The following is a 16,698-nucleotide window of genomic DNA, read 5'->3' on the forward strand; positions in this document are numbered from 1 at the left end:
ATAAAATGAAATATTTGCCATGAGTCTTCACCTTGTGACATTGTACTCTTTTCTTCGATTCTTGATCCCCATGGATTGAAAATTTGTTATGTTTTAATACATCACATGGTAATGTTTCCCCGCTTATATGACCCTTGACCTAAGGAAGCTCCCCTAGAGGAAACCTATGTACTTGGTGAGAAAATAAACATTTCTATAGACTGCTCTTGCTGGGAGTTGCTGTTGTCAAACCCTGTTCCGTACTGCTGCCTTCTCCTCTCTGTTGCTTCCATCCACAGAACAGAACCTTGGAATGGCCTTTGACACTGTCTTTCTCACATGCCCCATATCCAGTCTTTTAAGGCATCCCTGTTGACTCCATCTACCCTCTGTCTACCTCTCCCTCCCTTCTGTGTCTCCACTGTACTCCAGCCACCATTGCCTCCCACCTGGACTCCTGCAGTAGACACCAAACTACTTTTCTACTTGTGTTCCTACCCCTTGAGCTGCCCCTTCTATTAGAACAGAACTCAGATCCTGCCTGCGCTATCTTTAAAACCCATATGTGAAAACACGCATGGATGGAGATGTGGCAAAATTGCAACCTAATCAGAATGTAAGATGGCACGGTTGTTATGGAAAACAGTGATTTCTCAAAAAAAAAAAAACAAACAACCTATAATTGCTGCATGATTGCACAACTCCGTGAACATATACAAAAAAGGATCGAAAGCAGAGACTTGGATGCCCACGATCATAGAAGCATTATTCACAATAGTTACAAAGTGGAACTAACCCATGTGTCCACCAATGGACACATTTGTGAAAAGGTAAATAAGATACTGTCTGTCCACACACTGGTGTGTAATTCTGACACATGTAGCGTGTGCACGAACGTTGAGAAGATTATATTAAGTTAGATAAAGCAGTTTTTACAGGACAAATGTTGTACAATCCCTCTTTAAGCAGATACCTTAAAAGCAACTGAGGCCAATAGGAGAAGGGGACCAGGAACTAGAGAAAAGGTGAGATCAAAAAGAATTAACCTAGAAGGTAACACCCACGCACAGGAAATCAATGTGAGTCAACTCCCTGTATAGCTATCCTTATCTCAACCAGCAAAAACCCTTGTTCCTTCCTATTATTGCTTATACTCTCTCTACAACAAAATTAGAAATAAGGGCAAAATAGTTTCTGCTGGGTATTGAGGGGGTAGGGGGGAGAGGGTGGGGGAGGAGTGGGTGGTAAGGGAGGGGGTGGGGGCAGGGGGGAGAAATGACCCAAGCCTTGTATGCACATATGAATAATAAAAGAAAAAAAATAAAAATAAAAAAAAACCAGATAATTTTAACAAAAAACAAAAAAACAAACAAAAAACCCAAAAGTTTAGAGACTGAACCGTAGCCCTCCAAAATCCCTACATTGAATCCGTAATCTCCAAAGTGTCTGTGTTCAGGATCTGGGCCTGTAGGGAAGTAATTAAGGTTAAATGCGTTCATAAAAGGGGGATCTTAATCCCATAGGACTGGTCCTCATGAGGAGAGGAAGCAACACCAGAGATTTCTTCTTCTCTCTGAGAAAACTCTGGGTGGAGGCTATGTGAAGCCTGTGAGAGGGCATTGTCAACAAGCACGAAGAGAAGCCTCACCAGGAGCTAACCCCAACATTGCTTTGGCTGGACTTCCAGCCTCCAGAATTGCCAGCTAACAAATTCCTCTGGTTTAAGCCAACCAGCTTGAGGTATTTTGCGAGTGCATTCCAGCTGACCAATACGGTGACATACTTAGAGTTCTCTAATTCAGAGAGACAGAAAATGGAACGGTGACTGCCGTGGAATGAGGGAGGGAGAATGGGGAGTTAGTGTTCAATGGTTCTAGAGTTTCAGAAGTTTGAGAAAATGAAAATTCCAGAGGTGAATAGTGATGATGGATACACAATATGTAGTTAGTGTGCTGTGCACATAAAAATGGAAATCTGGCCGATGTCATGTATTTTACCAAAATAAGAAAAGAAAACTCTTGTTTCCTCACTTTGTTCAGAATAACCACCAACTTCTTTTTCTGGTCTCCTCTCCCAGCTTTTCCTTTATTGTGTCTCTCTGCTGAAAAGTCTTCCTTTTGCTAGAGTTTGGCTAACATCATCTTAGAGCCTTTGCACATGCTCCTCCCTTGATCCACTCCAGGGGCCACTTCTTTTTAAGTTTGCAGTCTTGACCCCTGTACTCAGCATTCCCATTCACTTCTCCCTGCTTTGTGTTTCTTCATAGTTCATATCCTTGTCTAAGTGCCATATAGTGGTGTTCCCTTTTCTTTTATTATTTGCCTTTTCTAGCAGAATATAAGGGTCACCAGGTCAGAGCCTTCTATTTGTTCTTGTTATTGAGTCTGCGAAGTGTAGAGCCAGGCTAAATGTGTATCTTCTGCATGAGTAAATGAATGCCACAATTGCTTGTGTGAATGTGTCTGCCATTCCATCTTGCAAGTTTTTTGAAGGAAGGAACCATGTTGTTTTCACCATTGTATTCCAGAATAACAAGGAAAATGAGTAAAAAAAGTAAAAAGAGTGGGTATGCAATATGTATGGATGGCTGGATGAGTGGATGGATGGATGTGTGGATGGATGAGTGCGTGGATGGATGGATGGATGGATGATGGAAGATGGATGGAGGATGGATGGGTGGGCCAAAAGATAAGAAATGGATAGTGATGGCTTTGTGTTGAAGCCAGGTTGATTTGGTTCTCCTAAATTTGGAATAGGACAAAAAAATGTGATTGAGTCTCTACTTATATGCATAAAGGTATTAGGAGTGGGAGGACAGAGCTTTGCTTTGTCATAGCCTCTGATCCATAGCTTTTGCCTTTACCTCCCATCTGCATGTAATAAAAGCTCACTTATGACATCCATATGTCTCTAATGCAAACACCATGACATATACCTCTAAAGAGCACTATAAAGAGCAATGACTCGAGAAAGAACTGTCGGGAGTGTGAGCCCTTTATTATTTTAAAGGGCATCTCAACGACATCGCTGAATGTTCTCTGACCACACGTCTGACTGATGTCCTTTCTCTCCCTTTCTTTTCTCCTCTCAGGATATCAAAGCAGACTGTAACACCTGCGTGGAAATAGAAGACAGAAAGGTAAGTCAATATTTTTCTGTGATTGCAACCCAAGTGTTAAGGCAGATTTACACTGGGCAATGGTTTGCAGGTAATTCCTGTGCTGCTTTTAGGTATCTAAGACAGTCACACTTTAAAATGCTCCTCATTTCCTCCTTGCAATCTGTGTCATTTTTAATGGTTTCAATGAAAAGTGTGTAACATGTTTAGGTTTATAAAATGGTGCTGATTTTTTGTTTTAGTCATAAACTTCTTTTTATTGAAATGACTCATTTATCCTTCACATCACAATTAAGTAGAATATGGTTGGTGGTTGTTAAATGTATCACACATTCCATATAATGATAAAATGTTGCACATAGTCTAGAGTATATAACATTGGACTTCCCGGGGTGTGTCCCTATATATCTGAGCCATGTTGTTTTACTTGAAAAAGCTTGGTCAGTTTCCATCATGACACATTCACGTGGGCAGCGACTTCCTGTTTGAGAGTTGAAGGGGAAGGGAAAGTTCATTTCCTACATATTTGAGTCCTCTGCCCCATTTATCTTCTTTGTTACACTTGGTGTGGATCCCCTCCGGAAGAGCAACTGTCGATGATTGTTCTACACTTTAATATTTCTAGTCTCCCTTTATTGACAAGAGTTCACACAAGTTTCTGAGCAAAATTTGATCTGATGAAATTTTACCCTTAATGCCTTGGATGCAGGGTTCACATTCATGAACTGAGAGCCCATACCTTCTGACGTCTTCCCATAGTTTTGAAAGATGTTTCTCTTTGTAACTCTACCATTGCTCTCTTCTGTGGTTATTATTTCAAGCTGAGGTTTTCAGCTGTGGTTTTGTGAGGACTGGGGCATATCTGCTGATTAATAAGGTGGCTGAGAATGGCAGTCACCAGGCATGGTCTTATGGAGTCTTCATCTACTCACAATGAAGGGAATCATGATCGAGCACTTCAAGTTCAAACTGCATGGCCCCAGCTTTGTTGGAGTTGTGTTTTTCTGTTTGTATGACGAAGTGTTACAATGCATGTTCACATTTGCCACATGTCTGCCTGCTAGTGTGCATGCATATGGGTATTTGTGGCTTGGGCTGATGGGATTGCCAGCTAGGTGAAGCACGAATCCAAAGACTTTCTCTGATGTCCTGTCCATTCCAGCCCTTCTGCTTATGTCATGGTGCTCAGGAATCAGGCTCTCTGCCCCACTTCCAGACTTCAAGTTATTCCTACTTTTGGTGGATTTCTCTGATGCTCACAGCATGTTTCTTGTCCAGTGTCTTGCTAATAGACTTTGAAAGGTACCAAGTGAACTGATGCTCAAAGAACCATTTCAAGTCCATCATTAGCAAGATAAATGAGCCACTGGGATAAGCCCTGGGCAGTGTAAACCACACAGGCTCCCTTCTACCTGTCCACACTGACTTTGGTTCATCCATCCATCATGTGAGAACATATGATCACTCAGATCTGTGGCTGCTCTGTGATGCATCAAGTGGGAAGAAGTTACTCATGGTTATCCTGTGTATAGCTTCGGCTCTTCCTGGAAAAGGGGAACACACATACACACACACACACACACACACACACACACCACACACATACACAAACACACACGCTTCTCTGCCTTTTCATATGTTGCTGGTTTGGGTCAGACACTTCAAATAAAACCTCATTTCCAAAGGGTGTCCCAATTGTTTCCTAAACTTGACCTCACATGATTGAGACATAAATTAACCAGTTGGATGAAGTTAATTGGCAATGAATCCCAATAGTTAAAAAATAAGTAAAAGTCTGTTTCAAAATCTCACTGCATTACTTGCTCATGAGTTTCTATGCCCTCTGTTAAACACAGGAACTTATGTTTTTTCTAGCCACCCTTTTTTTCAAAATTCTCAGCAATGTTGTGAATTTTACATTTAGGTTATATGTATTGTCTCTGGGTCTCTTAATGTAGTGATAAGTTGAGGGTGAGGTTTAGTCCATTTCTTGGACTCCTTTCTCTTTGTGGAAAAGCCACCTGCAAACCCTCAGTGTACCAGAGGATGTAGCATCCTTTACCCTCTGTGGAAGGGGGTCCATCCTGCATCTCTCTCTCTCTCTCTCTGCAAAGCGTGAGTGAGGCCATGCAGGGAGATGTGGCTGTAGCAGCCAGTGTGATCACCACCCAGTTCCAAGAATGCACTCTGGTCTGTCTGTCACCTTGATATGCAATTATGAAATTTCCTCACTGAGTGATAACACTTGCTCCTTTGTGTGTGTGTGGTGTGTGTGTGTGTGTATGCGCGTGCATGTGCACATCCTTCTCCATTTAATCCAAATGCTTCTGGCAAAATCAGTAATTTGATAAAGTGGAATTGAAGTGACAAGAGATGACAGAGATGCCAAAACAATCATTAAGGCTCTCTGAAGCGGCAGCCCCTTGGCCCTGGGGTTTTTACAACAGTGGAGTTCTCTGAAGGGAAACTGGCAGTTTCTTCTCTCCAGCCCAATTCCTTTCAGAGAAGAAAGCTCCTGGGACCCCTTTAGAACTAGGTGGTAGTCAAGAATAACTTTGGGTTTTCCCATTTTCATTATTTTTCACCTTCCCCTGTGTCTTCCATATAGTCTGTGTAAATGGATGCAGTTCTGTACTTCTGTGTGCAGTTCTGTGTCTTTGTATTATTGGAAATCTTTTTGTTTCCAGGACTGGGTTTGAACTCAAGCCCTTGAGCTTGCAGGACAAATGCTCCACCACCTGAGCCATGACCCCAGTCCTCTCTGCTTTAGTTTGTTTTAGGGTCTCCTACCTCTACCTCCTAAGTAGCTGGGATTATAGGCATGAACCACCATGTCTGGCTGAATATCTTTTGATAGAACAATATTTAGAAAATCTAAAATGTCAAGTTGCTAGTAGAGTCTGATAAGATCTAATGTTTGCCCCCTCCAATGTCATGTGTCCTTCTAATTCCCTCCCTTTTGGTAAGGCTGCTTACCTTGCAATGATCCATTTCCCTATTGCATCCTAGATCAACAGCATGAAGGCAGATAAACAGATGATCTCAAGAGCTAAAAAGAGCCCTCATCTTAATGAAGAGGATGAAATTGTTCTTCTTGACTTACACAGTCTGAGTTCTGATCTGAGAGTCTTGACAGAGTGAAAGGATGTTTTTTTTCTCTCCTGTTTTTTCTATTTATTCTATTTTCTTCTATGAGGTCCACAGAACATTAATTGTCATTTGGAAAACCTTGTCTGGTTGTTTATGGGGAAAGTCATGGTGTGCATTGGAGTGTGGTTTTGTTTTGTGTTTCTTTTAGGCTTCCAGGCTTGCCAATTAGCAGGGCTCCTGTGAAAGTACCTGTGTTTGGATGGTACCACCATTCCTTGAGATCCCTCAGCGGTGTTATAGGGAGATATTAAGGGCTGGTGGAATACATCATCACCCTTCAATGAGAGGCAGGAGTGCAGACAGTCTCTTTCTACAGGCCAATGCCATAGAGCTAATGCAGATTTAGCAAAGGCAACAGGAGGTAACCTGTCACTCAGTGTGGCTGCCTGGCCTCGCATAACTGCACAAATTTGACATTTACAGCACTCAGTTCTGCTGAGGAACTGAGGCATTTCGATCAATTTTTCTATGTGGTATAAAATCCATCTGAATTTCAGTACTATTATGAAGACTGTGATTTGGTGATGAGTAGGAGGAAATGAATCTGTTAGGGAGAGTTGGTCAGGAGTAGGCTAGAAACACACATGGCTTCCTTTCCTCACTTATCACCTGGACTAGTGCACCTACACATCTCCAGATCTGCTCTAAAATTGCACAAAAGGGGTTGGAGTGGTGTTCAAAGTTACAGTGACTTTCTGATTGGATTGATGCTGGGAGTTGGAGAGAGGAGCTGTGGGTCATTCTGACAGTTAAGATCGTATCTTTTTACAGAATCTGCTCTGGAATGGACAGCCTGAATATGCCAGCAGGTATGAGATGAGCATAATTATCCACTGTATTGGTGCAAAGAGGAAAGCTTAGATAGGGAAAGCTGTTTGCCCAAGGTCATTCCAATAAAGCAGGTCAGGATTTGAACTCAGAGGTTCTGACTCTTAGGCTGTTCCTTCCACAAAAAAACATACATCAAATTTTCCATGCTCTCTGAATCACAGTTTCAAATTGATAAGTTTTCTCCCAAACCTGTATCTTCATTGCCAAGTCCCCAGTCTGGTTTTCATCCTGGAGCAAACTTTCTCTCCCCGCATTTTGGCTCTGGCTGGTTCATGGTGGAGCTTCTTCACAGCCCCTCTCTGAGCAGCTGGCATTGTGCAGGGTGGGTGCCAGGATGGCTTCTGACTTGAGGGTGAGAACAGCATCAATTTCTGAAGACCTGATTCAGTTCTGGCTTTAGCCATTTTAGCAGGTTATCTGCAAAGATGGAAATTTCTGTTTGAATTCTGAATGTTGGGCCTTGGGATCTGAAAGTCCTGGGTTTCAATCCCAGCTGTCCTACATGGCAGCTCTGTGACATTTGGAGGCTTTCTGACCCTGTACCAGTCTCTATTTACTTATCTGTAACCAAGGGGCAATAAAACCCACTTGAAATAGTGATTTGAAGACTCAACAAGATGGTACTGCAGAGTTAAATATGGCCATGTGAAATATAAATTCTGTGTCGCCATTTTGCAGGCCAGTCTGGAGATTGACTTACTGTGGATTTTATTGTAACACCACTGAGTTTTGAAACACTGATTATAAGCCAAGTAAAGCATGTATGCAGAAAAGATTCATGACATCTGCAAGGCTTTGGCTTGCAGGTTGATTTTCAGTGGGTTAGGAGCTCTCAATGTGTTTAATTCCAGGTGTGGTATCTACAGAAACTCTTCCTGGCCAAGGGAACAGCATATGCAAAAACATAGGGGGTGAAAAGGCACAGCACTTTTAGGGTAGATTCAGATTTTGTGTGGCTGTCCCAATGTACCAGAGGTCAGAGTAGACAAGTGAATAAGTAGTAAAGTATGGAAGATATTGGTTGCCAGGCCAATGCACTAGGGCTTTGCATCAATCTCTCCTCCTCATGCAAGGAAGGTCTTTTTCTTTTTTAAATTTTATTATTCATATGTGCATACAAGGCTTGGGTCATTTCTCCCCCCTGCCCCCACCCCCTCCCTTACCACCCACTCCGCCCCCTCCCTCTCCCCCCTACCCCCTCAATACCCAGCAGAAACTATTTTGCCCTTATTTCTAATTTTGTTGTAGAGAGAGTATAAGCAATAATAGGAAAGAACAAGGGTTTTTGCTGGTTGAGATAAGGATAGCTATACAGGGCATTGACTCACATTGATTTCCTGTGCGTGGGTGTTACCTTCTAGGTTAATTCTTTTTGATCTCACCTTTTCTCTAGTTCCTGGTCCCCTGTTCCTATTGGCCTCAGTTGCTTTTAAGGTATCTGCTTTAGTTTCTCTGCGTTAAGGGCAACAAATGTTAGCTAGTTTTTTAGGTGTCTTACCTATCCTCACCCCTCCCTTGTGTGCTCTCGCTTTTATCATGTGCTCAAAGTCCAATCCTATTGTTGTGTTTGCCCTTGATCTAATGTCCACATATGAGGGAGAACATATGATTTTTGGTCTTTTGGGCCAGGCTAACCTCACTCAGAATGATGTTCTCCAATTCCATCCATTTACCAACGAATGATAACATTTCGTTCTTCTTCATGGCTGCATAAAATTCCATTGTGTATAGATACCACATTTTCTTAATCCATTTGTCAGTGGTGGGGCATCTTGGCTGTTTCCATAACTTGGCTATTGTGAATAGTGCTGCAATAAACATGAGTGTGCAGGTGCCTCTGGAGTAATCTGTGTCACAGTCTTTTGGATATATCCCCAAGAGTGGTATTGCTGGATCAAATGGTAGATCAATGTCTAGCTTTTTAAGTAGCCTCAAATTTTTTTCCAGAGTGGTTGTACTAGTTTACATTCCCACCAACAGTGCAAGAGGGTTCCTTTTTCCCCACATCCTCGCCAACACCTGTTGGTGGTGGTGTTGCTAATGATGGTTATTCTAACAGGGGTGAGGTGGAATCTTAGTGTGGTTGTAATTTGCATTTCCTTTATTGCTAGAGATGGTGAGCATTTTTTCATGTGTTTTTTGGCCATTTGAATTTCTTCTTTTGAAAAAGTTCTGTTTAGTTCACTTGCCCATTTCTTTATTGGTTCATTAGTTTGGGGAGAATTTAGTTTTTTAAGTTCCCTATATATTCTGGTTATCAGTCCTTTGTCTGATGTATAGTTGGCAAATATTTTCTCCCACTCTGTGGGTGTTCTCTTCAGTTTAGAGACCATTTCTTTTGATGAACAGAAGCTTTTTAGTTTTATGAGGTCCCATTTATCTATGCTATCTCTTAGTTGCTGTGCTGCTGGGGTTTCGTTGAGAAAGTTCTTACCTATACCTACTAATTCCAGAGTATTTCCTACTCTTTCCTGTGGTCTGATATTAAGATCCTTGATCCATTTTGAGTTAATCTTGGTATAGGGTGATATACATGGATCTAGTTTGAGTTTTTTGCAGACTGCTAACCAGTTTTCCCAGCAGTTTTTGTTGAAGAGGCTGCTATTTCTCCATCATATATTTTTAGCTCCTTTGCAAAGACAAGTTGGTTATAGTTGTGTGGCTTCATATCTGGGTCCTCTATTCTGTTCCACTGGTCTTCATGTCTGTCTTTGTGCCAGTACCAGGCTGTTTTTATTGCCACTGCTTTGTAATATAGTTTGAAGTCAGGTATCGTGATACCTCCTGCATTGTTCTTTTGACTGAGTGTTGCCTTGGCTATTCGTGGCTTCCTGTGTTTCCATATAAATTTCATGGTAGATTTTTCAATCTCTTTAATGAATGTCATTGGAATTTTGATGGGAATTGCATTAAACATGTAGATTACTTTTGGGAGTATAGACATTTTTACTATGTTGATTCTACCAATCCATGAGCATGGGAGATCTCTCCACTTTCTATAGTCTTCCTCAATCTCTTTCTTCAGAAGTTTATAGTTTTCCTTGTAGAGGTCTTTCACATCTTTTGTTAGGTTTACAACTAGGTATTTGATTTTTTTGAGGCTATTGTAAATGGAATTATTTTCATGTATTCTTTTTCAGTTTGCTCATTATTAGTGTATAGAAATGCTAATGATTTTTCTATGTTGATTTAATATCCTGCTACCTTGCTATAGCTATTGATGATGTCTAGAAGCTTCTGAGTAGAGTGTTTTGGGTCTTTAAGGTATAGGATCATGTCGTCTGCAAATAGGGATATTTTGACAGTTTCTTTACCTATTTGTATTCCTTTTATTCCTTCTTCTTGCCTAATTGCTCTGGCTAGGAATTCCAGTACTACGTTGAATAGGAGTGGAGATAGTGGGCATCCTTGTCTGGTTCCTGATTTTAGAGGGAATGGTTTCAGTTTTTCTCCATTAAGTATAATGCTGGCTGTAGGTTTGTCATATATAGCTTTTATAATGTTGAGGTACTTTCCTTCTATTCACAAGGAAGGTCTTTGATGGATGAAACCAGAATGCAACCAAGAAGGTACTTGAACTTGATATGACTGAGTCAAAGGCAGTCACAAGGGTAGAGGGAATGGAGATAGAGCCCAGATGTGGAGCCAGAGGCTGACCTTGGTTGGGTGTAGGTGTGGGGTAAAGACAGAGATTTTGGCTGGAACAAGGTGAAGCCAGCTAGAGCTCTCGTTGCCAATCAGACAATGAGATGATGTGTGATGGAATGAAAATGGGTTTACAGGTATCTTTTTGAGATCGTCATTCTATTTCTTTGTATACCTACCCAGAAGTAGGATTTCTGGTTCGTATTGTAATTTTATTATGGAACATTATTTCACTTTTTGCAAACTATTCTATCATTTGTAGCAATATGGATGGAACTGAAAGCCAGGATGCTAAGTGAGGTAAGTCAGACAGAAGAAGACAGTTACGTAAGCAGTGGAATTCTGGGCAAAAGCCAAGTTCACAATAACCAAAAGTATAATGATGGATGGTTGTTAGAGGATGTGGCATGGGGGCAAGGGTCAAGCATCACAGACCTTCATCTGTAACATGAGTAGGTTCTATAAAACAAATGTGTACCATAGAGATTGTGGATAATTAATGTAGTATATATTTGAAATTTTCTAAGTGTGTGGATCTCAAATGTTTTCACCACACACACAACACACAAAATGATAGCTAAATAACATGATGGGTGTGGTATTTAGCTGGATTGTAAGAAGCATTTCACAATATATGCACACATCAAAACATTATATCAAATAACCTACATATATGCAATGTTTCATACTCAACACACCTCAATAAAGCTGGAGAAAGTAAATAAAGGTGTGTAATGGAGGAGGGCAGTATTTTCCTGAAGGCCAGGATTGCCCAAGTATGGGACTCTGATCACACATGAGGGATGAGCTATCTTCAGGTGGCTGGGATGTACAGCATCAAATCACAAAGTGAAGAAGTGAGAAGTTTTCTCCCTTATTAACTGTTTTTCAGGTCTTAGGACTTCATCAAAGATATATAATTTGGTGTTTTTCTGAAAAACAAAATCAAAGGTCTCAAATATTTGTAATGTATTTTTTCAATCAAAGACCCAGAGCCCTTACAGTCAATTCTAATATGTAGTTATAACTGGGTAACATCATTTCACTTCTTAAGTTAGGATTGCTTTTTCTGTATGGCAAGGGATACTGCTATTTCTATTTACTTCAATGAGCTCTTTCCTTAAAAAAAAAGAAGAAAGAAGAAAAGAAGAAGAAGAAGAAAAAGAAAGAAGAAGAAGAAGAAGAAAGAAACCTTAAGCTGGAAGGTGGTGGCTCAAGCCTGTAATCCTAGCTACTCAGGAGGAAGAGATCAGGAGGATCGTGGTTCAAAGCCAGCCCAAGCAAATAGTTTGTGAGACCTTATCTCAAAAATACTCAAAACAAAAAGGACTGGCTGAGTGACTCAAGGTGAAGCCCAAGTAACACACACACACACACACACACACACACACACACACACACACACACAAAGAAACCTTAAGTAGATATTTTTTTGGTTTTCTTGTTTAAGACTGAGTCTCACCCTATAGCCCAGGCTGGCCTCAAACTATAGTCCTCCTCCCTCAGCCTCTTGAGTGTTGGGATTGCACTCGTGCACCACCACATGTGACTTAAATAGAGCTGAACAACCCTTTTTCCAGGTTATTTTAACAATTATATTTATTTTTAAATGTCTATTAAGAACAAAAGATAGAATCAAAGATCAGATGAATATAGAAAAATATAGATGAATATATGGATTGCAAAGATTTCAAGCTCAGGAAGCATCATTATCTAAAGGTCAGTTTGCAATCAGGGAAGAGAGCCTTCTTTGCATTTTGCAAGTCTCAAATTATGCTTGCTTTCAAGGGCTGTGGTACAGAATTTAGACAGGAATTGGATCTGAACTGAGCCTTGAGGTGGGGGTGAGGTGAGAAAAAGGCTTAGCTTGCAAAAGCCTTCCTAAATCCTATTGGTGTGATTTGGCCGCTCTGGCTGTGGACCATGGACAGCTCCATCCAGGAGCCAGTCCGACACTGCTGGGCTTAAACATTTGTGTACAATTTGCTGCCATGAGGAGTAAAGGCATTGGTCAACCAAAGCAATGAGTGATTTTCCTGGATTTCAGAGGCTCAAATGCCAGTGAGGGTGAACATGAGCACAAAACAGACACAGGTTGCTGCTATTGCCACTGTTGCCCTGGACCCAGGTGTGGATGAGCTCCCTGGGCTCCTGACAGACAGAACGGGGGATGGGAGGCACTCCTGAATGAGTTTCTCATTAAAGACCAAAATGAGCTCCTTGAGGCTGACAGGGATGAGGGCTCAGGGAGCACCAATCAAGTTGAGACTCACAAAATTCCTTTTCTGCTCAAATGTCCTTTGTGCAAGGTTTATTATATTAAGCATTAAAAGGGAGAAACCTCTAAGACTCCCCAAAGTTATAGAAATGAAAATGAAAACATCCCCAAGGAGGAAGGACATTTGGGTCTCACTGGGAAGGGAAGACAGAGTGAGGATCCCAGGTAGGGTGCAGAGATGAGTCTGCAGGGAGCAACACACAGCAAGGTTTGGGAACTAAATGGAGGTCACCAGAGCAATGGGAAAAGTGGCTTGAGATGAGGCTGGAAAGTGGATGACAGCCAAGCCATCTGAGGTCTGAAGAAGGCTTTTGTGTAGACCGACATCTATTTTACATGCAATGTGATACAAACCCAAGAAATGGTCAGGTATCTACAACCATTTCTTGCTGACAATTAGGCTGTTCATCACCTCCAGGACTTCTATGAACTCATTCGTCATCCCACCATCTCTGGCCAAGAGGTGAGGCCGAGTGGCCTCACACCTGCCAAGCTCTCGTCTGCGTTGCTTGGCTTTTCTCTTCGTCTACATTCCGTACTTCATACAAACTCCCTGAGACTGAAATGTCCTGTTATTAGTGACCATCTTTCCTGTTGGGCACGGTTCTCATTTACCTGATGTTTGCCTGTGTTCCAGGCAGCAATTTGCTTCTGGCCAAAGAGTCATGCCCAGTCATCCAGTGCGGGCAGAGCACTCCTGTTTATAGACTTGCCCAGGTTCTTGGCTCAACAAGGACTTGTGGATGGGATCAAGGTAGGACTTGGAATTCATCTTGTCCTTGTTCTCTGCTGAGAAACTGGAAAAAGAAAATAGGAAAAAGGTTCACAGGGGGCCCACTAGCAGTCACGTTCAACATCACTTTACTTAGAATTGGGGACCAGCCACAGGAAGAAGATAAATCCCAGTACCTGGACTTCAGCATGCAGAACCCATGGATAGGAGAGGGTGGAAGTCAGCTTTGCACAGACCCTACCTACCAACCCCAAATGGCAGAGACTGGTGTTGACAACAAATATCCAGCCATCTTGCTCATTCCTACACAATTTATTTTAAAAGATAGTCTAGTGCAATGGAAGTGAGTTTTGGAACAGACTGGAAAGGGTTCGATTTGATTCTGGTTCTGCCTTCTGCTGGAGACTTGGGGAAGTATCCATGGCTTTTTGACCCATAGTCATCATCTGGAAAAGAGGAATAGTTAAGTCACTTCATGTGCTATGGTTGTGTGCAGTGTTAGGCACACACACTAGAAAGCCAAGTTGGACCAGTTTTAAGAGAAAAATAAAATGACTGTTACTGGGCAAAGTTGGGCTGTCTCCTGGATGATTAAATTTCACTAGCTAATAAAGATGGGTGCAGAAGCCATGGCTTCAATTTTACCTGTGGAAAGAAGTAGCTGCTTTTCCAACATGGTTTTCCCCTTGGTCTGTGGGGAACAGCCTGTAGCTGTTGACAGTAGAGAACTATCTATGTACTATCTGAATTTCTTGTGCATGCATACCTATGCATAATGCTTAATTTACAAACTAGACACTGTAGGAGATTAACAGTAATAGCTGCTAGTAAAATAGAATAATTCCAAGAAAAATTTTAAGAAAAGTTGTGTGAATGTCATCCCTGCCTCTCTGTCTCTCTCAGAGTATCTTATTGTATCATACAACTTTCTTCTTGTGATTATCTGAGAGGGTACAGTGCCTACCTAGTGAGATGGAGTGAGGTGAACGCTGCAGAGGTGGTGCCGTAACAATGGGCCATTATGTAAAGGTTACTTGAGCGTAAGACTAAGGTATCCTGATCTGATGCAGTGAGTCAAACCTATAATCCCAGCTACATGGGAAGCAGAGATAAGAGGATCACTGTGGTCCAAGGCCAGCCCATGTGAGACTCTATCTGAAAAATACGCTGAAGCACAAACATTCTTGTGCATGACTCAAGTGCTAGAGTGCCTGCCTAGCAAACACTCCTACTGATTGAGCTCCATGAATTCAATCCCCAGTACTGCCAAAAAGCAAAACACTGATAACCAAGACAGCCACAAAGTGACTAATGGATAACAAGTATCTATAGCATGGGTGTGCAGGACAAAGGGATGGTTCACATCTCTCCCCGGGGGACCAGAGAGGGATGGTGTGAGATTGCATTACACTACTCAGTATAGAGTGCAATTTAAAACTTAAGAACTATTGATTTCTGAAATTTTCCATGTAGTATTTTTAGATTACCGTTGACCCAGGTCAACTGAACCAATACAACTTGAAACAGAGGGTGAAGGGGGGGGACTACTGCAGTGTCAATGCAGTTTGGGGTGATGCTTTCTGGCTCAGTGGGAGTCCCTTAGCTATGAAGGGACTTGTCTGGCTTCTCTAGTCAGGATGGGCTCCCACTGATCGGCTTACATGGACTAGAAGCAGAAAAGCAGTCATTCATGAAGGAAACCTCATTTGACTTTTCTCCACAAGGGAAGCTGGATCATAATGATGGCAATTTAGCACACTGAGGGTTTACTAAATGCTGGATACAGCGTTCAGCACTTCATGTGCATTCTATTATCAAATCCTTATAAAAGTCCTTTAAGGAACACACTATGTTTATTCTCATATTACAGATGAGAAAAAGAGGGAAGGAGGGGTTAATGAAAGCAGGTTAGATCACCCAGGTGGTAAGGATAGATTGAGATTCAAACACAGAAAGTATTTTTTGTTTGTACTCTGTTTTTTTTTCTGATAGGACTAGGGTTTGAACTAATGGTTGCAAGCTCTACCACTTGAGCCACACCTGCAGTCCATTTTGCTCTGGTTATTTTAGAGGTAGGGTCTCATGTCGTATTTGCTCAGGCTGGCCTCGAACCCCAATCCTCCCAATTTTAGCCTCCCAAGTAGCCACCAGCACCTGACTTCTTTTGACTCTTAGTCTCTAGTGTCACTTCAAGGGACACTTCACAGGATGAAATGGTACAAATCCTCAAATGCCCAACTTACTCTGGGTTTAGTAGCCATAGTCGTGAGAATCACTGGAACAAAGTTCTCCACAGAACAGAAAGATGTGGGCGTTGTGCCAAATGACATCCTACAACATCTGCCACATCTCGCTGTGTTCTGTTTCCTTTAAATCACTTATCCTGAGGCATTCTCTCTGGTCCTCAATATGTCTGCTCTTCAGGATCGTCACAGTACCCATCGTGTCCACCAGTGTTTCTCTTCCCAGCACGGCTGGGTGTAGAAAAGAGCCTCTTCTCCCTGGATGGGTCTCTGCACCTGCCTTTTATATTTTACCCGCAGGTTAACTCTCTTATGAAACTTCGAAAATGTGATGTTAGGCGTGCTTTTCTCTTCCATGTATTTTTAGGAAAATTTGAGGGTGGTGTGGGCTGGGGAAGGGAGAGGTAGATAAAAGCTGACAAGGGTGTCCACAGGGGACAAGGTGGCAAGTTAAATTCACCTCTGATGGGCCAGAACCTGAGTGTCAGATGAGCAGATGCTGGGCACACTCAGCAGTTCCATGGGGCCCAGACACGTCTGGAGAATGCCCTGAAAATTGACTGAGGTGGCTCTGGCTGTTTGCCTGATGCGCTCTCCCTCTCTTTGGCCTTGAAGCTGGCTGTGGGAAGCTATTCTAAAGAACCACAGGTGTTGCAGAGTGTCTAAGAGCTTTAGTTGGGGCTTCTCAAAGGCCTGGTTTGAACCCCAGCTTGACAGGTTC

At 42.0% G+C, this 16,698-nt stretch overlaps 1 protein-coding gene across 16 annotated transcripts in view; it reads left to right on the top strand.

Annotated features, from left to right (window-relative positions):
* Rbfox1 (RNA binding fox-1 homolog 1) overlaps nucleotides 1-16,698 on the top strand; it is a 1,956,039-nt gene that overhangs the window by 1,071,062 nt on the left and 868,279 nt on the right. For all 16 annotated transcript variants that reach the window (XM_074060407.1, XM_074060396.1, XM_074060397.1 and 13 more), the window contains one exon: nucleotides 3,071-3,118. In XM_074060407.1, the coding sequence (XP_073916508.1) occupies nucleotides 3,071-3,118 (48 nt within the window). The remainder of the gene's footprint in view (nucleotides 1-3,070; nucleotides 3,119-16,698) is intronic.

This window comes from Castor canadensis, chromosome 17, assembly GCF_047511655.1.
Source record: "Castor canadensis chromosome 17, mCasCan1.hap1v2, whole genome shotgun sequence".
NCBI lineage: Eukaryota > Metazoa > Chordata > Mammalia > Rodentia > Castoridae > Castor > Castor canadensis.